Genomic DNA, 22,410 nt, shown 5'->3' on the forward strand with positions numbered 1-22,410 from the left:
CTGTGACCCTCTTCCAAGGACCCTGGGATGACACAGGGACCACCAGGACAATCCTGCAGAGTCTCTTTGCAGGTAACATTCCCAAGTTTCAGTACCAAGGATGTGGGTATTGGGAAGAAATGCTAATCTACTCACCAAGGGGGAAGGAGGAGGGTCTGGGGGTAGCGGCATTGGGGGCTGAGAAGAGGGATGAAATAAATTCGGGCTAGATGGATATGCGCACAGAATTGGGGATGAGAATGGGCATGGGGCTGGGGAGTGGACAGGACGATGGGGTGTAGAGGGGTTTGGGAAGGGGCTGGAGACTGGGTTGGGGTTGGAGAAGAGGTCAGGGGTTTATGGCAGAATTGGAGATCGAGGTGCTGGGGATGCAAAGGGGCCAGTGTGGGCCTGTGGGTGGGGCTGGGACTCTGTCTCTGGTGGACAAGGGCATCCCTCCCACTCCCCTCACCCGGGCAAAGGTCTCACGTGTTCTTATTGGGGGGGAGGTCTCTTCCACTCTTCTTCTCCCTCCCTTCAACACCCTCCCCAGGTTTGAAGCTGGGGTCTGTCCTTGGCTTCTGTCAACTGCCAGTGCGCACCTGGTCCAGGTAACCGGTCACAAAGACCATCAGGCATCCCAGCCCCGCCACGCTGCTCAGTTGCAAGGCCACTGTTAACTCCTCTCACCCCCACCATGAGCCTCAATAGGAAAGGGACAGATTTCTTCTTATCCGTGTTCTCATAAGCATCACATAACAGGTGCGCATCACAGAAAACACAAGTCAGCAAAGAGAAAATTAAACCCCCTGATCATTTTACAGTCTGGCCATCCTAAGTGCTGTAAATATTGAGATATTTTCAACTTAAAAAATTGTTTATATAATTTTTTAACAAAGATTTGGGTATATGTATGTTTGTTACCGAATTTTTTCACTCAAAGTGTCATTAATACCCTTCCATAGTTCAAAGCATATAGAAAACCACATATGACACAAAACTTACCATCTTAGCCATTTTAATCTATGTATCTATGTATCTATCTATGTATCTATGTATCTATCTATCTATCTATCTATCTATTTATAGAGAGTGGGAAAAGGACAGCGGGTGAAAGGGAGAGAGAATCCCAAGCAGGCTCCACACTATCAGGGCGGAGCCCGAGGCGGGGCTTGAACCCACGAACTGTGAGATCATGACCTGAGCTGAAATCAAGAGTCTGATGCTTAACTGACTGAACCACCCAGGCGCCCCACCATCGTAACCATCTTTAAGTTCACAGCTCAGGGGCACCAAGCATATTCACATTTTTGTGCAACCACCCCACCATCTGTCTCCAGAACTTTCCATCTTCCCACACAAGACTCTGTCCCTAAGAAATACTGACTCCCCACCCCCTCTCCCAGCCCCAACACCCACCATCGACTTTCTGTCTCTATGGATGTCACTCCTCTAGGGACCTTCTATGAGTTCCAGTCTGAGTTTGAAGGCCAAAGAGCCAGAAACACCCATGTCCAAGGGCAGGAAAAGCATCTCTCTCAGGCATAGAGCAAAGTCCCCCTTCCTCCACTCTTTTCTTCTATTTGGGCCCTCCGTGGCTGGGATGATGTCCATCTACGCTGGTGAGGGCATCCTGTTCACAGAGTCCACTGATTCAAATGCTAATGCCTTCTAGAAACACTCTCACAGACACGCCCAGAAGAAATGTTTTACCAGTTACCTGGGCATCAGTCAAATTGATACATAAAATGAAGCATCACAATGGGTGCCTCACTATCATTTTCTTTTCTTTTTCTTTTATAAATAATGTTACAGTGAACGTCTCAGAAGGCTTAATCTTCAGCAACAAATAATAACAAAGTCTAATGCTTCTCTATCCAATATGGTAGCCTCTGGTCACAAGGCTAAGCCCTTGAAATGGGGCTAAGTGCCATGTGTTAAAATAATAGTGTCTTGGATATTGGGTTAAATAAAGGATATTATTAGAATTCATGTCAGCTGTTCTGTTTTTCTTTCCCAAATGTGGCTACTAGAAAATTTTAAGTTCCCACAAACATATGGCCAACTAACCTTTGACAAAGCAGGAAAGAATATCCAATGGAATAAAGACAGTCTCTTCAGCAAATGGTGCTGGGAAAACTGGACAGCGACATGCAGAAAAATGAACCTGGACCACTTTCCTACACCATACACAAAAAGAAACTCAAAATGGATGAAACACCTAAATGTAAGTCAGGAAGCCATCAAAATCCTCAAGGAGAAAGCAGGCAAAAACCTCTTTGACTTTGGCCGCAGCAACTTCTTACTCAACACTCCTCCAGAGGCAAGGGAAACAAAAGCAAAAATGAACTATTGGGACCTCATTCAAATAAAAAGCTTCTGCACAGTGAAGGAAACAATCAGCAAAGCTAAAAGGCAACCGACAGAATGGGAGAAGATATTTGCAGATGACATGTCGGATAAAGGGTTAGTATCCAAAATCTATAGAGAACTTATCAAACTCAACACCCAAATAACAAATAATCCAGTGAAGAAATGGGCAAAAGACATGAATAGACACTTCCCCAAAGAAGACATCCAGATGGCCAACCGACATACTAAAAAATGCTCAACATCACTCATCATCAGGGAAATACAAATCAAAACCACAATGAGATACCACCTCACACATGTCAGAATGGCTAAAATTAACAACTCAGGAAACAACAGATGTTGGCAAGGATGCAGAGAAAGACGAACCCTTTGCAATGCAAACTGGTGCAGCCACTCTGGAAAACAGGATGGAGGTTCCTCAAAAAATTAAAAATAGAACTACCTTGGGGCGCCTGGGTGGCTCAGTCAGTTAAGCATCTGACTTTGGCTCAGGTCATGATCTCGCAGTTCATGAGTTCAAGCCCTGCAGCAGGCTCTGTGCTGATAGCTCAGAGCCTGGAGCCTGATTTGGATTCTGTCTTCCTCTCTGTCTGCCCTTCCCCTGCTCACACTCTGTCTCTCTCTCTCTCTCTCTCTCTCTCTCTCTCTCAAAAATAAATAAATATTTTCAAAATTTTTGATTAAAAAAAATAGAACTGCCTTAAGACCCAGCAATTGCACTACTAGGTATTTATCCAAAGGATAAAAAAAAATGCTGATTTGAAGGGGCACATGCACCCCAATGTTTATAGCAGTGTTATTGACAATAGCCAAAGTATGGAAAGAGCCCAAATGTCCATTGACTGATGAATGGATAAAAAGGATGTGGTATATGTATATACAATGGAATATTACTCAGCAATCAAAAAGAATGAAGTCTTGGGGCACCCGGGTGGCTCAGTCGTTGAGCGTCCAACTTCAGCTCAGGTCATGATCCCACGGTTCGTGAGTTTGAGCCCACATCATGCTCTGCACTGACAGCTCAGAGCCTGGAGCCTGCTTTAGATTCTGTGTCTCCCTTTCTCTCTCTGTCCCTCCCCCACTCACATTCTGTCTCTCTCTCAAAAAAAAAAAATGAATAAACATTTAAAAAAATTAATGATGTCTTGCCATTTGCAACAATGTGGATGGAACTAGAGTGTATTATGCTAAGTGAAACAAGTCAGAGAAAGACAAACATCATATGATTTCACTCATATGTGGAATTTAAGAAACAAAACAGGTGAACAAAGGGGAAGAGAAGGAAAAATAAGATAAAAACAGAGAGGGAGGCAAAGCATACGAGACTCTTAAATACAGAGAACAAACTGAGGGTTGCTGGACGGGAGTGGGGGGGGGGGATGGGCCAAATGGGTGATGGGTATTAAGGCGGGCACTTGCTGGGATGAGCACTGGGTTTTATATGTAAGTGATGAATCACTAAATTCTATCGCTGAAATCATTATTACATTATATGTTAACTAACCTGGATTTAAATAAAATAAATAAAAAATATAATGGAAAAAAACCCTGTAAGTCCCATATGTGGCTCACATAAGATTTCCACTGGATGGGACTGGACTAATGATGTTGTCAGGAAGTACCAAGCACTGTGCTACCATTATCTCCTTTCATTGCCCCAGATACCGCAGAAGCCCCAGGATATGGAAGTAAAACTGTTTCTGTAGCTTAGTCGCTAAGACACCACCCCCCACCTCGCCTCATGGGGTGATCTTATGGAGGAGAAAACAGAGGCTCTCAGAAGTTCAAGTGATCTCTCCCAGAGTCACACACAATGAGGGGACACCGTTTCTCAAAGGGTGGGGACCGCTTTATGGTCTTAAATAGCGTTGGATCCTATTGTGAGAAAGTCAGTCTCTTGATTTCTCTTCCCGGCTGTTTTTGGTCAATGAGAAAGCCTCCGTTGGGTGTTCCGGTACCTTCAGAGCCTCTCTATCAATTCCTGGTCTCCCCTTCTGGGCTAGAATTTCACCTTTTGGCTTCTCTGTATTGATTTTTAGACAGCTTTATTGAGGTGTAATTGACATAGAATAAACTTCGTATGTTTAAAGTATTCTCATTCAATACATCTGGACATATGCACACACCTTTGAAATCACCACCAAAATCCAGATAATAAACAGACCTATATTGTTGCTTTCTATTTATCTTTGTATTTATCTTGCCTTCTATTTACTGCTTTCTAGTTGATCTACTTTTCTAGCTCTCCATTTAGGGCAGCACTGTAGAATTGCCTTTGGGAATAAATGTGTGTATTAACACTTTTGAAAAATGAGTTCGTTTGAAAACAACGTTTAAGTAAATAATGGCTGCAGATACAGCTGGACAAAGTTTAAAATGTGAAAATTCCCAGGGTTGTAAAGGATGTGATTGAACAATTGGTGAAATTTGAATATTGACCGTATATTGAAATAGTATTGTATGACAATACGATTTTTGAATTTGATACATGAGTTGCAGTTATGTATGAGAGTGTCCTAGTCGTTAGGAGACACATCCTTCAATATTTAAGGGTGAAGGGACATGATGTCCACAACTTGCCCTGAAATAGCAAAAATGGGGGGAGAGATGAGAGAAGGAAGGGGGGTGGGAGAGAATATGGCAAAATGTAAGTGATTGGGGAATTTGGGTGAAAGGTACATGGTTCTATGTATTCTTGCCATTTTTCTGTTGCAACAGAAATATTTCAAAAGAAAAAGAAAAAAAATATGTTGGCTCATCAAAAGCCAAAAATATGTTGGCTCATTAATAATGAGGATGGGGAGAGCATCCTGTTATCCCTGACTGGTGGAAATGTGAGATGGTCAACCACTTTGGAAAACGATATGACATTGCCTAGTGTGTTATTGAGCAGACCAGGCCAATTGCTAGAATAAGACAATACATCAAATCTCAACGTCATAAGACATAAAGTGCGTTGTGTGCCTCTGCCCTGGAAGGCTGTCTGTCTGTCCGTCTGCCGGTCTGTCAAGTGGCCCAGGCTCCTTCCATCTTGTGATGTTCCATCCCCACACCATGTGACTTCCATCCCCAGCATGAAGTTTTCAGGGTGCCCCGCCCCCCAAGTAGGAAAAAGAGAGCCTATGGAAGAGACGTTGGATTCTCAACCGCCTCAGCCCAGGAGGATTCCCCTCACTTTAGCATACTTCCTATTGGTCACAATGAGTCCACGTGACCTCAACCAGACGCAAGGGGAGCTGGGAAATGTAGTTTCTGGCAGAGCAGTGGCTCCTCTGTGAAAACTCTACCCTGTGGAAAGGGAGCCTGAATCTTTGTCACGGAGCAGGCTGCCTCTGCCACATCCAGCAAAGCTGCAAACGAACATGCCCTGTGATTGGGAACGTCCCTCCTGGGTTCACATTCCTCGGAGAAACTCTCGCACATGGACTCAGGACTCGTGCACAAGATTATTGAGAGCTGGCTGAAACCCTGGAAGTCTGAATACTCACGAAAGGCGGACTCGATAAATGAACGATGGCATTTTCATTCAGTGGAATACACATAAGTGAACAGCAGGGACATGCATCCACATGAGTGACTCCCAACAAGATAATGCTGGACCAAAAAAAATGTCACAAGGCAGTACATCTATTCATAGAATGGCAAAAATCAGGCTACATTAAATAAATGATATTTAGGGTGGGGCTGCTACCCTCACACACGTGTATGGATGTATCTGTTGTTAAAATATTGCGGTATTGGGGGGCGCCTGGGTGGCTCAGTCGGTTGGGCGTCCGACTTCGGCTCAGGTCACGATCTCGCGGTCCGTGAGTTCGAGCCCCCGTCAGGCTCTGGGCTGATGGCTCAGAGCCCGGGGCCTGCTTTCGATTCTGTGTCTCCCTCTCTCTCTCTGCCCCTCCCCCGTTCATGCTCTGTCTCTCTCTGTCCCCAAAATAAATAAACGTTAAAAAAAAATTTTTTTTAAATAAAATAAAATATTGCAGTATTGGTTGGTACCTAGCTGCTGCTTCAAGGCTCCCTCACTCTGGTGGATCCCCGACCACACTGACTTTGTCCCTATGACCCTACAGACTTCTTCACGACCCAGCAGCTAATGGGTTAAGATCCGGTAACTATCTTTAATATTGCCTTGGGTTTAGGGAGACAGGCATATATGATTTTTTTAAATGTCTTAAAAAAAAAAAAAAGCAAAGGGATCGTGAATACCAAATCCAGAAGGGTGGTCATCTCAGTGGGAGGATCGGGGGAGACTATGTATCCACTAAGAGCCCCACACGGGTTTTCATTGGGGTCAGTGTGTCTCCTTCCTGTTTACATCCCAATACTCCAGGACAACAAAGGGAAGATATCATTAAGCCCCATTAGAAGCCATCTTCAGGGCCATGTGAACTGTTCCTGCTTCCGACACATCCCCAAGTGGCCTCAAGGCTTCAAGAAATCCATCACCACTGCCTTCTAATGTGGCTTAACTCCATTACTTATTTGCAGAAGCATTGTCAGATAAAATACAGGACACCCAGTTACATTTGAATTTCAGATAAGGCAAACCATGAATAATTTTTAGCACAAGTGTGTCCTCAATATTGCGTGGGATGGACTGAAACTGCTGAAAAAGTATTCCTCGTGCATCTGAAATTCAAATTTAAATGGGCCTCCTGTATTTTTATTTGCTCAATCTGACAACCCCATTTTGGAAGCTTTTCCTTCACCAGACCCCTCACCTTCTTCCTCCCTCCCATAAGAGAGTTTCACAAAATGTACCTCCACTTCTGAGATCCAATAACCCTCAATGGTTATTCTGAGGCTCACCTTTTGCTTTTTCTCCTGGTATTCACCTGTAGGGGAATACTGACACTTTGGGAGACATATTGCCAACTGGGATTTCTGCCAGATTTTAAGGTTCAGAGGATTTAGGCTTGCAAGTTTAGCCCTGAAATTCAACGTTTCTCTCCAACATCACAGCCAAGATCACTGTGGTCCAAGGGGAGAAACTCTGCCTGTTCCTTCTCTTTCAAAGGGAGGGAGGAGAACCCCCCCCCAAAGTCTAAGTTATGGATCAGATAATACCGATTATACAAAAAAAAAAAAAAGTATGTTGAAGTTGCAACTCCCCAGGACCTTGGAATGTGACCTTATTTGGAGACGAGGTCGTTACAGAGGTGATGAGGTTAAGACGAAGTCATCAGGACGGGCCATAATCCATATGGCATCCTTAGAAAAAGAGGAAATTTGGACAGAAACCCACAGAAAGGGAGGAGACCATGAAAGGACACAGGGAGCATGCCATGTGGGGACAGGATGGGTCTACAAGCCAAGCAAGACCATCGATGGCCAAAAAAACCCACCAGAAGCTGGGGCAAGCAAGGAAGAATGCGCCCCTACAGGTTCCAGAGGGAGCACGGCCCTACTGACACTTTGATCCCAGACTTCCAGCCTCTAGAACTGTGAGACCATGCAGTTCTGTTGTGTAAACCCCCTGGTCTGTGGTGCTCTGGCAGCTCCAGGAAACTCATGAAGATTTTGGGTTTCCATCTCGAAACTGACTTGGTGGGTTGAGATAGTGCTGCCCGGAGTGCAGAGCAGGACAAAATGTTCCTGGTAGGGTGGCCAACCCAGCCTCAACTGATCGGGGCTTTCCCACTTTTGACAGCGAAGATCCCCTGTGTTGAGAAAAGCCCCAGGAAAGCGGGGCGGGTTGCTCGTCCTGGTGCCCCAAATGGTTTGCCTCAAAAAGGCTAAAATTAGAATTCCTCCACGATGCAGAGCAACTTCACTCCTACTTATCCAAAAGAACTGAAAGCAAGGTCTCAAAGACATTTGCACACCCATGTTCACAGCAACATGATTCACAATAACCCAAAAGATGCAGCAGTCCCAGTGTCCATCAACAGATGAATAAACGAAATGTGGTGGGGATGGTTACACAATGATGTCAGTGTACTTAATGCCATAGACTGTACACTTAAAAACGGATAAAATGAGGGGCACCTGGGTGGCTCAGCCGGTTAAGCATCCGACTTCCGCTCAGGTCATGGTCTCACTGCTCGTGAGTTCAAGCCCCAGGTTGGGCTTTATGCTGACAGCTCACAGCTCGGAGCCTAGAGCTTGCTTCAGATTCTGTATCTGTCTCTGTCTCTCTGCCCCTCCCCTGCTCACTCTCTCTCTCTCTCTAATATAAAAAAAATAATAAACATTAAAAATTTTTAAATGGTTAAAATGGTAACTTTCATGTTATATATATTTTACTGCAATTTAAAAAAAGAGGAAGTGCGGACTTCAAGCTGTGTTACAAAGCTATGATCATCAAGACAGTATGGTACTTGCACAAGAACAGACACTCAGATCAGCAGAACGGAATAGAGAACCCAGAAATGGACCCACAAACGTATGGGCAACTAATCTTTGACAGAGCAGGAAAGAATATCCAATGGAATAAAGACAGTGTCTTCAGCAAGTGGTCCTGGGAAAACTGGACAGCGTCATGCAGAAGAATGAACCTGGACCACTTTCTTACACCACACACAAAAATAAACTCAAAATGGATGAAAGACCTAAGCGTAAGACAGGAAGCCATCAAAATCCTCAAGGAGAAAGCAGGCAAAAATCTCTTTGACTTTGGCCACGGCAACTTCTTACTCAACATGTCTCCAGAGGCAAGGGAAACCAAAGCAAAAATGAGCTACTATTATAAAAAGCTTCTGCACAGCGAAGGAAACAATTGGCAAAACTAAAAGGCAACTGGTGGAATGGGAGAAGATATTTGCAAACAACATATGAGATCAAGGGTTAGTATCCAAAATCTATAAATAACTTATCAAACTCAACACCCAAAAAACAACCAATCCAGTGAAGAAATGGCCAAGAGACATGAATAGACACTTTTCCAAAGATATCCAGATGACTGACAGACACATGAAAAAATGCTCAACATCACTCATCATCAGGGAAACACAAATCAAAACCACCATGAGATACCACCTCACACCTGTCAGAATGGCTAACAGTAACAACTCAGGCAACAACAGATGTTGATGAGGATAAGGAGAAAGAGGATCTCTTTTGCATTGTTGGTGGGAATGCAAGCTGGTGCAGCCACTCTGGAAAACAGTATGGAGGTTCCTCAAAAAACTGAAAATAGAACTACCCTGTGACCCAGCAATTGCACTACCAGGCATTTATCCACGGGATACAGGTGGGCTGTTTCAAAGGGGCACGTGCACCTTAGTGTTTATAGGAGCACTATCAACAATAGCCAAAGTATGGAAAGAGCCCCAATGTCCATCGATGGATGGATGGATAAAGAAGATGTGGGGTGTGTGTGTGTGTGTGTGTGTGTGTGTGTGATGGAGTATTACTCAGCAATCAATGGCATAGTTGCTATTTGCAACTATGTGGATGGAACTAGAGGGTATTATGCTAAGCAAAATTAGTCAGAGAAAGACAAATATCATAGGACTTCACTCATGAGGACTTTAAGATACAAAACAGATGAACATAGGGAAAGGGAAGCAAAAATAATATAAAAACAGGGAGGAGGACAAAACATAAGAGACTCTTAAATATGGAGAACAAACAGAGGGTTGCTGGAGGGGTTGTGGGAGGGGGGATGGGCTAAATGGGTAAGGAGCATTAAGGAATCTACTCCTGAAATCACTTGCACTGTATGCTAACTAACTTGGATGTAAATTAAAAAATAAATTAAATAAATAAATAAACAAATAAATAAAATACTATGGAAGAGTAACAATGTCATAAACAAAATCAAAACTACTCTAATGAAAAAATAAGATTAAAAAATTTTTTTACATTTATTTATTTTTGAGAGACAGAGTGAGACAGAGCACAAGAGGGGGAGGGGCAGAGAGAGAAGGAGACACAGAATCTGAAGCAGGTTCCAGGTTCTGAGCAAGTGTTCAGCACAGAGCCCAATGCACGGCTCGAACCCACAAACCATGAGATCATGACCTGAGCCGAAGTCGGTCACTTAACCAACTGAGCCACCCAGGTGCCCCCCAAAAATAAGATTTAAAACAGTGTAATTCTATTTATTTTTTGAAATTTTAACAATGGCTATTTTAGGTGATTGAATAAAGTTCTTTGTTCTCTGCTTAAAAAAATAATAATAAAATTTTAAAAAGAAGAAGTGATAAACTGTGTCAAAAGCTGCTACTAGGACAAACAACACAAGGAAATGATGATTGACCATTGAATTTGTTGTAACTTTAGGTCATTGATTTCTTATTTTTAAAAATTTCTTCTTTTTTAAATGTTCTTAATACTTACTTTTGAGAGAAAGAGAGACAGAGACAAAGTGCGAGCAGGAGAGGGGCAGAGAGAGAGGGAGACACAGAATCCAAAGCAGACTCCAGGCTCTGAGCTGTCAGCACAGAGCCTGACATGGGCTCGAACTCATGAACCATGAGATCATGACCTGAGCCGAAGTCGGATGCTTAACCGACTGAGCCACTAAGTCACCCCAATCTTTCTTCTTTTTTAATATAGGCATATACAGCTATAAATCTTTCTCTAAGCCCTGCTTTAGTTGCACCCCAATACGTTTTGATGTTATGTCTTCATTTCCATTCATCTCAAAGCATTGTCTATTTTCCCTTGTGTGACCTTTGAATTTAGCTATTGAAACTGGTCTTTGAATGTGGCCATCTAGAAGCCACTAATGACTTTGACTGACAGCTGGTGTCTCAGGGGAGTCATGAGGGGGAAGCCCAATTAGAGTGGGCTCAAGAGACAATGAAAAGAGGAGTAGAAACCAAGAGGAGATCCAACTCTTAAAAGTTGTTTGTTTTTTTTTTTCTGTAAAGGAGAATGAATAAATGGGTAATAACTGGAGGACAATGTGGGATCATGCATCTACCTTTTTTAAAGATGGGAGCTATTAGTACATGTTTATAAGCTAATGGGAATAATCAAGAAAAGAAGCAACATCTGATGTAGTAAAAGGAAGTAGACACTTAAGAAGAGTGATGACCTTGGGTGGAATGGAATCCAGTATGTAGGTAGGGAGAGTTGGCCTTGGCTGGGAGCCTGGGAGTCATGATAACAAGAGAGAAGGCAATGTTGGCAGCCTATGTGCTGTGGAAGTCCCCTTCTGTGGCTTTGTTTTTGCAGAAGATAGGAGGCAAGGTCAAGAACTGAGGTTCAGGAGGAAGGGGAAGACTTGAGGGGAGAAGGAAAGGTGAGATGTTACCATACGAGAGAGTGGATAAGTGAATGGACCAGGACACATAGGACTGCTGGGCAGGAAATTGGTGGTCAAAAATCTCAAGGGAGACCAGTTGGCATGGCTGTGTATGAGGCTTCCCAGGTGCAGGTGAGGAGTATACGCAGGGCTGGCTTTAATCAGGCCAAGTCTGACCACGTAAATGTGATGAAGGAAGAGGCAGACGAGGGAGTTGAGGCCATATGTCAAGGAGCGATTGTAACGGAAGACCATGGCTCTAAACCGAGTGAGGGGACAGGGGAAAGGGAGGAAAGGGTCCATGGATTATAGGTTCTGGCATAGTTAAAGGATTGTTTGGATAGGAATACCAAATGCAGTGAGCTATCATTGGACCAATGATTGGGGAATGAAAGAATCCAGTCACCAAAGACTATATACTATGTGATTCCACATATATGAAATTCTAGTTAAGGGAAATCTAACCTAGAGTGATGGAAAGTTGGACCAATGATTGGGGATAAGATGGAAGGGGTGGGGTTGATTACAAAGGGACCCAGGGGATCTTTTGGAGGTCATGGAAATGTTCTCTCTGTTGACTGGAGTAGTCATTACACGGCTTTGTCAAAACTCATCAAGCTGTACACTTAAAATGGGTATATTTTATTATACAAATATACTTCAATAGAGTTGACTTTAAAACAAGATGGACAGGGAAGGAGAGGGGAGAAAGACAGAAGTGTACAGGGCTGTGGTCTTTGGATTATGGAGTCCACATTATCTAATAACCTCCTTGTTTTCCCCCTTCGATATTACATCAAGGGGATAAAAATGGTGGTCTCTTGGACAGTCCAGGCTATACTGAGTGAGAAGGGGCATGAAGGAACTTTCTAGATCTTGAACATGGTAATGGTGACACAGGTGTAGACCATGTGAAAAACAATCCATTGACCTATACAGTTAAGATGTATGCACTTTACTGAGTGTATGTTAAACTCCAGTAATTTTTTAAAGTTACACCATGGAAGTCTTTTCATGTCAACAAAATGAATGCACAATATCATTTTTATGACTGACACCCCATTTAAATGACCCCCCTCTCCACTAAACCGGCTCCCCGAAGCATCTGACGCTTCTGAAACTGATGGCAGATCTCAACAGCCTATGCCCCTGCCAGACTTGCCCTACTTGATCCATTATCTTCCTTGCACCTGTGGCTGCCTCCCCACACGCGGGTCCTCTCCTACTTCTCTGACTGGCCGGCCCTCCTTCCTCTTCTCTCACTTCAATCCATTCTTGGGACAGGGTGGGGGAGGGAAGATCTCACCTGCTCCATATTCCCTGGGTGCCAGAATTACAGAATCATCAGCTTCCTGGAAATCTCCAATTGGATATTTATGGGCTGCACAAACTTACCAGGTCGTAACCCAATGGCTCTCAAGTGGGGACACTGAGTAATGTCTAGAGACATTCTTGGCTGACATATCGGGGAACACTACTGGCGTCTAGGGAATAGAGGCTAGGGATGCTACTGAGCTACTATGCTACAATGCACAGGATGACCCCATACCACACAGAACCTAAATGTCAAGAGTGCTATAGTGGAGAAATCCTGCCCTAAACTAGCTTATTATCTTCCCCCCAAACCTATGTCTCCATCTCTGTAAAAGGCACATTCATGCACCCAATGGCTCTAGCCAGAAACATGTGAACCTTATTTACCCATAAAAATGAATTCAGTCATTCATATTCAATCCATTCCTGAATTAGTTAGGTAATAACTAGCTGCTGTAATGAACAAACCTTAGAATGTCTAATGACTGAAATATGATGCAACCTTGTTGCTCACTCATCCAAATCCAAAAGGAGTGTTCCTAATTGACAGGTGGCTCCCTTCCCAGGCTTCTTCTATGGTTCCACCCTCTTTATCAGGCCACTTCATTTCTTTGCAAGAGCCTGTGGGAGGAGATTAAGAGTGGAGAAGTCACAGTTGCTTCCAAGGCGCCCTGGCATAGAAGTGTCACACATCGTTTCCTTGCAGGGTCCATTAATGAAAACTCATCAAATGGCTCGTCAGATGCAAGGAATGCTGGGAGATGTAGTCTCAGGGTGGAAGGATATGGTGACCACCCTCCAAGATGGCCTTCAACGATGCTCACCTCTTGGTATTATCCCCTTGCAGAGTCCCCTGCCCTACATGGAATCATGTGTGACCATTAGAATACCTTGAAAGTGACAATGTGTGCCTGGCAAAGCTAGGTTGCATAAGACATTATAGCTTCCACTTTGCCCTCTTGGATCATTTGCTCTAGGGGGAGGCCAGTCACCATATTGTAAGGACATTCAATTAATCAAAAAGTCCATGTGTAGCTACACATCCAATTTGTCCAGCATCCAACTTGTGAATGAGTCATGTGAGTGAGGAATCTTAGAAGGGGATCCTTCAACTCTGGTTAAGCCTTTGGATAGGACTACAGCTCTGGTTGACATTTTGAGGCCACCATTATGAAAGACCCCAAGTGACAACACTTAGCCAAGTTGCCCCTAGATTCCTGACCCACAGAAATTATGTGAGATAATGTTTATTGTTATTGATAATGTTTTTTTAAGATCTTATTTTAAGTAATCTCTACACCCAATATGGGGCTCGAACTCACAACCCCAAGATCAAGAGTCTCATGCTCTACTGACAGAACCAACCAGACGCCCCAAGTTATGGATAATGTTTAAAGCTATTGTTATTGTTTTCAGCTACTAAATTCTGGGTTAATTTGTTATGCAGCAATAGATAACTGTTACAAAGGAGAAGCATGACTTTTAGAAGACAATTTAGTCTGCAATCTGCAAGCTCTGTCTGTTCTACCTCCTCCTACAAACACTTCATAAGTCCGTCTCCTCCTCTAGATTCTACTCACACAAGCTGCCACATTTCTCTTCTGAATGGCTACACCTATCCCCTCACAGGTCTCCCTTTGTAGAAGACGTTCGTCATGTCTTTTCATCTTATTGGTTTGTTTGCTTGTTTGTTTTGCTTTCCAACATCCAAGCATTTCTTTTGGGAGTGGGAACTTCGTGCTCATCCAGAGGTGGCTGTGACCTCCTCGGCCAATTGTCCCTAATGCTCAATCTCTGGATCCTTCTGTCTATTTTTTCCAAGTGGATATTCCAGACTGTCACCCATGCTGGCAAACCTCCAGTAATCTACAAGATTCTCTTTGTGCTTAAGACAATTTCTGTTGCTTTCAACCAGCAATGCTGACTGGCACATCCGTCTGGACCATTGCCTCATACAATCCATTCTCCAGCCATTAGCCATTCCTTCATTGATTCAGTAAATGTGTGCTGAGTATCTACCATGTGCCAAATACTGTTCTGGGTGATGAAAGTATAGCAGTGAAAAAAAAAAAATAGAGAAAACCCCTTGCTCCAGAGGGAGCATTGTACCAGGGGAGACAGACAGTAAACAAAATAAGTAGTAAATGTATCACATGGGAGCATTTTCAAGCTTCTGTGTGCATATGGATCACCCGGGGATCTTGTGAAAATGCAAGTTCCTGTTCAGTAGGTTTGGGATGGACCCTAAGAGTCTGCATTTTATTTAAGGTTTGGTTTCTAAGTAATCCCTACACTTAACATGAGGTTCAAACTCGCAACCCCAAGACCAAGAATTGCATACTCTACCGACTGAGCCAGCCAGGCGCCCCTAGGAGTCTGCATTTTGAGCAAGATTCCAGATGATGCTGACACTGTTGGTCCATAAAGCATACTCTGGGTAGGGAGGTGCTATGCTCATAAGTTACGCATCAAGAAAAAAAAAAAAAAGCCGGGGATGGGGGTGCCCGGGGTGGCTCAGTTGGTTAAGCCTCTGACTCTTGGTTTCCGCTCAGGTCGTGGTCTCACTGTCGGGAGATTGATCCCTGCTTTGGGCTCCTGTGCTGACGGCACGGAGCCTGCTTAGGATTCTCTCTCTCTCTGCCCCTCCCTTGCTCATGCTCTCTCTCCCTCTCAAAATAAATAAATACACATTAAAAAAGAAAACCAAAATAAAAAATAAAATGATTCCTCCAGCCACTGAAGGGAACAGAATTTACAAGGGAGCAGGAGTGGGGGCTGGGATACATAGGAGGAGGTAATGTCTACAACTGTCTGGGTGAGAGGTGATGGCGGTTCCAACCAGGGGGGAGGTGCTGAGCTCTGGGCAGACGTGCAGGGTTGAGCCCGCTGGATTAGCCAACAGCTTCTGGGCCGTGAAGCCACAGAAATGAAGAACAGCTCCAAGCAGGGGCAGGTGGAAGGGGCAGTGCTTTGGGTGGGGGATAAGATCAGTAGTTCTTCTCAGACGTGTCATTTCGGTGTCTAATCAGACATCCAAGGGGAGATGAGAGGGAGGGAGGTCTGGAGCTTGGGAGAGATATCTGGGTGGGAGAGACGAACCTAGGAAGCATCAGATACGCAGGTATTTAAGGCCAAGAGCCCCAAGGGGCTTCCTGAGGGAGTGTGGATAAAGAAGGCGTCTCCAAGGCTGGAGTCTCTTTAAAAGATAAATCTGAGGGGCGCCCCAGTGGCTCAGTCCGGTTGAACGTCCGACTTCAGCTCAGGTCACGATCTCACGGGTTTGTGAGTCTGAGCTCCACGTCGGGCTCTGTGCCCACAGCTCGGAGCCTGGAGCCGGCTTCGGATTCTGTGTCTCCCCCTCTCTCTGCCCCTCTCCTGCTCACACTCTGTCTCTCTTTCAAAAACAAATAAACATTAAAAAAACATAAAAGACAAATCTGATAAGAGAAAAGTGTATTTCATTGCAGTGAAGATATCCATCAGCAAGGAACAGGTTAAATATATATATAATGAATATATTAAATATTATATATAATATATGCTAATTGTATAATCATTAATATATTAATTATAGTTGTATCATATATAATTTTACATTTCTATTGTATAATATATGCTTATAAAATAATTAATCTAATAATTAAAATTAAATATAATTGATTTATTAATTATATATGAATAATATATAGTAAATATATATACTCATATATATATATATATATATATTTAAATTTTTTTATGCTTACTTTAAGAGAGAGAAAGAGAGAGCATACAAGCAGGGGAGGGGCAGAGAGAAGGAGAGACAGAATCCCAAGCAGGCACCACACCATCAGCCTGATGCGGGGCTCAAAGTCACCAACTGTGAAATCATGACCTGGGCTGAGATCAAGAGCTGGATGCTTAACCGACTGAGCCACCCTCATAGGAGCCAAGTGCCCCTATGCTGATATATTTACCTGTGTGCATATATACACATACATATACACATATCTATATATATTATATATACATGTGTATATGTGTATATATATACGTATATATACATACATAATGGAATCCATGGAATGCTATGTAGCCAAAAAAAGTGGGGGGGGGGGGTGGTGGCCCTCCTTCAAGACTGACTGACATGCACAATGTGGATGGAACTGGAGGGTATTATGCTGAATGAATTAAATCAGTCAGAGAAACACAGATATGATATGTTTTCACTCCTATGTGGATCTTGAGAAACTTAACAGACGACCATGGGGGAGGGGAGGGGGAAAAATAGTTACAAACAGAGAGGGAGGGAGGTAAACCATAAGAGACTCTTAAATACAGAGAACCGAGGGTTGATGGGGGGGGTGGGGGGAGGGGAAAGTGGGTGATGGGCATTGAGGAGGGCACCTGTTGGGATGAGCACTGGGTGTTGTAGGGAAGCGATGAACCACGGGAATCTACCCCCAAGAACCAAGAGCACACTTTACACACGGTATGTTAGCCAATTTGACAATTAATTATATGGAAAAAAAAAAAAAGACTGACATGCGTCTTTTGCCTGTTTTTTTCCTCTCAACCTCCATCCAGCTTCTTGGAATGGAAATGTGCCAGCTGAAGCCCCAATTTCGATTTCGAAACAGGGAAAGCCCCGCCCTAGAAATGGCTGAGGAGAAGGCTTCTGGAGACGCCATGGTACAGAGCCACCCTGCCCACCCCGAGTGCCAACCTCCAGACTATCACTTGGATGGAAAGACATTTCTATCTTGTCTAAGTCACTGGCACTCACAGTCATGCCTAACTAATAAACCCTGGATCAGAGGAGGCAATGTTGATAATTGTTGTAACTTAACATTTTATATGATTTAAAAAAAAAAACAAACAAAAAAAATTTTTTATATGATTTAATCCGCCCCTCTTTCTGGACACTCATTTCCAATTCTTTGCTAATGTAAGTGTGCTAGACTTGTCTCCAAAGACGGCCACCATCAATTCTTTCCATCCCGTGCGTCCCTGCCACGTCCCACACCAAGAGTCATTTCCCCTTTCCTTCTCCTTGCATCTTGGTTTGGCCATGTGACTTCCTCTGACTGACAGACGGTGGCAAAGGAGCTGCCATGTGACGTGTGGGCCAAGCTTTTAAGAAGACAGGTAGCTTCAGGGGCGCCTGGGAGGCTCAGGTGGTTAAGCATCTGACTCTGGATCTCAGCTCAGGTCATGATCTCGGGTTAATGAAACTGAGCCACGCGTCAGGCTCTGTGCTGACAATGTGGAGCCTGCTTGAGATTCTCTGTCTCCCTCTCCCTCTCCCTGCCCTTCCCCCAACCCTCTCCAAAATAAATAAATAAATAAACTTTTTTTTTTTTTTTTTTTTTAAAGAAGAAGACAGGTAAATTCTGCTTTCTCTCTCGGGAGCCAGTTGTCAGGTGAGACCTAAAGACCACCATACTGTGAGGAAGCCCAAGCAGCCACATGGAGAGAAAGAGATGCCTCCCTGGCAGGGGTGAGGCTCCAGATGTGTGTCTGCAGGATGTTCACGGTGGATATTCCAGCCCCAGCAAACCCTGGGGCTCTGATTGTACAGGACAATCAGAGGAGCCCAATCCAGATTCCCAAATTGTGAGAATAAGCCACGGCTGTTTGAAAGCCCTAGGTGTATGGGATGATTTGTCACGCAGCACTAGCTAACTGAAACAACAGTCAGAACAGTTATAAACAGTTCGGCCATAAACAACCCTGGGCCAAATCTTGGTGCTCACCTTTGGTCATTTCCTACAAATGAGTAACTGGAAGTGGACTATGGGAGTCGGAAATGGGGTATCAACTTGCTTTTCAGAGAAGTGTAGCAATGTCTGTGTGTGAGCTGTTTATGGGGGTATCCATCTACCCGCGGCCTCTTCAGCCCTGGGTTTTCCATTTCTTTTCTTAATTTTCAATTTCTATCCATTTCAATAGGCCTGTTTTGCATACATCAAAGAACAGATAACAGTATTTAGAGCTTCTCTTTGACCACAGAGTAATAACCTAAAACCAGTGGGACGGACTGATTTTATAGCCAAGCGTCAAAACATTCCTCCCTCTCTCCATCCCTCACTCCCTTACCACCTACTTATATGGACTCATTCACTGAGAACATATTTCACAAGTCAGGAGGAATAAGTCACACAGTAACTGAGTGCCTACGATGTGCCAGAAACTGTTCAAAAGTTGTTGTTTTTGTTTTTTGTTTTGTTTTTTTTTTTTCATTTCAGCATTTCGGGTCACTCTCCACTTTAATTTAAATCAGTGATTTTCAGGTGGCTCAGTCGGTTAAGCGTCCAACTCTTGGTTTCTGCTCAGGTCATGATCTCATGATTCGTGAGTTAGAGCCCCACATCGGCTCCGCGATCAGAGTGTGAACCCTGCTTGGGATTCTCTCTCTCCCTCTCTCTGCTCCTCCCCCTCTCTCAAAAGAAATAAAATTAAAAAAAAATTAAATCAGTGATTTTCCATGGCAAGCAATTCTTCCTTCCAGGAGGACACTTGGGCATGTCTCAGACATTTCGATTGTTATGATGGGGCAGTGCCACAGGCGTCTAGTGGGTCAATGCCACTGATGGGGCTCAACATCCCACAATACACAGGATGGCCTTTCCCAAACAAAGAATTATCCAACCTAGAATGTCACTAGTCCCAAGGCTGAGAAAGTCCAATGTAAATGAAACGGACTAGAACAGGAAAAATTAGAAAATACCAGAAGGTGATTGCTCAAAATAAGAATAAATATCATTTCATGAAACTTTTGTATTTTTGTGGGCTCAGACACTATATAAGATGCATCTCTCCTTGTGAGTCCTGATAAAAAGGTGTCATAGGGGCGCCTGGGTGGCTTGGTCGGTTAAGCGTCCGACTTCAGCTCAGGTCATGATCTCACGGTCCGTGAGTTCGAGCCCCGCGTCGGGCTCTGTGCTGACGGCTCGGAGCCTGGAGCCTGTTTCAGATTCTATGTCTCCCTCTCTCTCTGCCCCTCCCTGTTCATGCTCTGTCTCTCTCTGTCTCAAAAATAAATAAACGTTAAAAAAATTAAAAAAAAAAAAGGTGTCATAAATACTGTCCCAAGGACCATTGAGCTGAAAAAGACCTTTGGCTTCAAAGGAGCTCACCTCCCACAGATGATAAACAGGAAAACAAAAGAACTGACGTAATTGTTTTTGGATAGCCATTTAAAGAAGCAAAGGTCGCAGAGTGTCTCTGGGATTAGCAAGGGGAATCAGGGAAGGCTTCCCCAAGGAGGTGACATCTGGGGGGAGATCTGTGGGCTGGAAAGGAGCTGGATTCAGGAAGAGGATGCCAGCAAAGCCCAGGTGCCTGGATGGGGCTTGGTGTGTTTGAGGAACAGAAAGCTGGCCAGTGTCACTGCTAGAGCGAAGCGGGTCAGGAGGCTGGAGGCAAGTGAGGGAAGAGGTCAGCGAGGGTGACAGGGAGCCAAGGGAGGAATATGGTTCGGTGAGCTTTCTCAGGGTGCTGGATGAAGAAATAACCGCAGGACACAGGTTAAGCTGGAACACACATTACAGAGGGTGGAAACAAGGACAGAGGAGGTGAAAAGTAGTTGATCTGTGGACAGGTAGAGCCGGTGAAGCAAAGGGAGGCAGTAGCGGGGGGGGGGGGGAGCTTTGGGGGAGGGACTGCGGGGGCGGCAGCACCTGATGGCTCACCCTTCTCCCCAGGGTAGGGCAGGCGCTTGGGCCCTAGGGGAACTGGCTGGGCAGGGCCACCCACCTGACTCATAGCAGAAACTGGGACATTCCATGCTGCCCACTACCTCCACAGTCCCCACTGGGGAATGTCACTCCCAGTGCCTGGACACTGACCCCCGACCCCCAAGCCCTGTCAGTGAGGCCTAGATCTAAGCCTTCTTCCAGGGGTGCCTCCAAGGCCTCCTCTAAGCTTTTCCACTTCCCCATGTCCTGTTCTCTGTCCCCATGAGACCAGGATTTGTGTGAACACAGAGTGTACCCTTGTCTATGGCACTCAGCATCAATTTGAGGGTCCAGCATTTAGGCACTGTCTGCCTGGTGAACTCCTATCTATCTGTCAAAACCCACCTCAAAAGGCCCCTCCTAAGGGAGGACTTCTTGCACCCCTGTGGTTCCTGGCTAACACATCAATAATTAATACCCATCAGTAGTGAATACAGGGGCGCCTGGGTGGCTCAGTCGGTTAAGAGTCCGACTTTGGTGCAGGTCATGATCACGTGGTTCATGAGTTCAAGCCCCGCATCGGGCTCTGTGCTGACAGCTCAGAGCCTGGAGCCTGCTTCAGATTCTGTGTCTCCCTCTCTCCCCTGCTCACGCTCTGTCTCTCAAAAATGAATAAATGTTAAAAAATATTTTTAAAAGATAGTGAATGCCCATTCTGAGGACCTTACAACAGCCTTAGGATGTTCGTTATTATCATTATCCCTATTTACAGATGGAAAACTGAGGCTAAGGGACACACAGCTAGTAAGTAATGGAGCCAAGATCTGAAGTCAGGTGCCTTCAATATGCTGCATCGGCAGAAGGTATCCCTTTTTTTAATGTTTATTTATTTTTGATACAGAGGGGCAGAGACAGGGGGACAGAGGATCCAAAGCAGGCTCCGCACCAGCAGCAGAGAGCCCGACAGCAGCAGGTATCTTTAAATCCTTCCCTGAGATTGGTTCGATCACTGCCATTTTCCAGATGAGAAACTTCAGGCTCAAAGGTGTTAAGCAATGACCTAAGATCACACGGCACGTCAGGGGTTGAGCCAGTTTGGCGGGTGGGGCAGCTGCCTCTACAGCCCTCAGCTCTTAACCTGCCTCCCTTGTCACCTCTTGCTGCAAAGTGTAGTTAATAAGCACCTACTGTGTACCAGGCACAGTTCTAGACTCTGGGGACAATTCTAAGAAGGTGGCATTTGAGCCGAAAGATGAAAGAGAATTCGCCTTGAGACGACTGGCAGGTAAAGAGAGGTCCCAAACGTTACCGGGAACCTTCCTACTTCCATCTCTCTGCCCGTTCTCCTCCCTCTACCAGAAATGTCTTTTCCCACCTAACAAACTCCTATCCACCCTTCAAAACCCAGCTCCAATACTCACTTCTCCTAGGAAACCTTTCCACAGGCATCTCCCAGGCAGAGTCTGCAACACCCTTCCTTGGGCTCCCCAACAGCCTGAGTCCATAGATGAAAGAAAAGGTCTCAGTAAGGAGTCAGCTCCACCGAACTGGAAACTCGGCTAGGCCAGGGCTCAGTGGGCACAATGGCGCTGATTTTTATTTATAATATTATTTTTTTTTTAAGTAAGCTTTACGCCCAATGTGGGGCCTTAACTCACGACCCCGATATCAAGTGGGACGCTCCACCGATTGAGCAGCCAGGCACCCCAGGAGCTGATTTTTAAATTAAAAGAACGATAGGAAAAAACGTAACTTGAATATGGAAAAAAAAATTAAATAAGGAACAACAAATTCATCACGTAAGGTGACTAGAACTGCTCGCTTCAAACGTTCTCCGGCTCCGCCCCCTTCGTGCTCCGCCCCCCCTCCCAGGATGTGGGCGACCTGGTG

General features: G+C 44.6%; 1 protein-coding gene across 2 annotated transcripts in view; it reads right to left on the bottom strand.

Annotated features, from left to right (window-relative positions):
• The window catches only part of ACER1 (alkaline ceramidase 1), a 45,328-nt gene extending 22,999 nt beyond the window's left edge, over positions 1-22,329 (bottom strand). The window contains exons 1-2 of one of the 2 annotated variants that reach the window (XM_045044598.1): positions 21,942-22,329; positions 13,331-13,483 (exon numbers count right to left, since the gene is read on the bottom strand). Coding sequence is in view for 1 of the 2 variants with exons in the window: in XM_045044578.1 (XP_044900513.1) it covers positions 21,942-22,025 (84 nt within the window). In the remaining variant the exon portion in view is untranslated. The remainder of the gene's footprint in view (positions 1-13,330; positions 13,484-21,941) is intronic. The other variant, XM_045044578.1, reaches the window with a different exon arrangement.
• Positions 22,330-22,410: the final 81 nt, after the last annotated feature.

Source organism: Felis catus, chromosome A2, assembly GCF_018350175.1.
Source record: "Felis catus isolate Fca126 chromosome A2, F.catus_Fca126_mat1.0, whole genome shotgun sequence".
Taxonomy (NCBI): Eukaryota; Metazoa; Chordata; class Mammalia; order Carnivora; family Felidae; genus Felis; species Felis catus.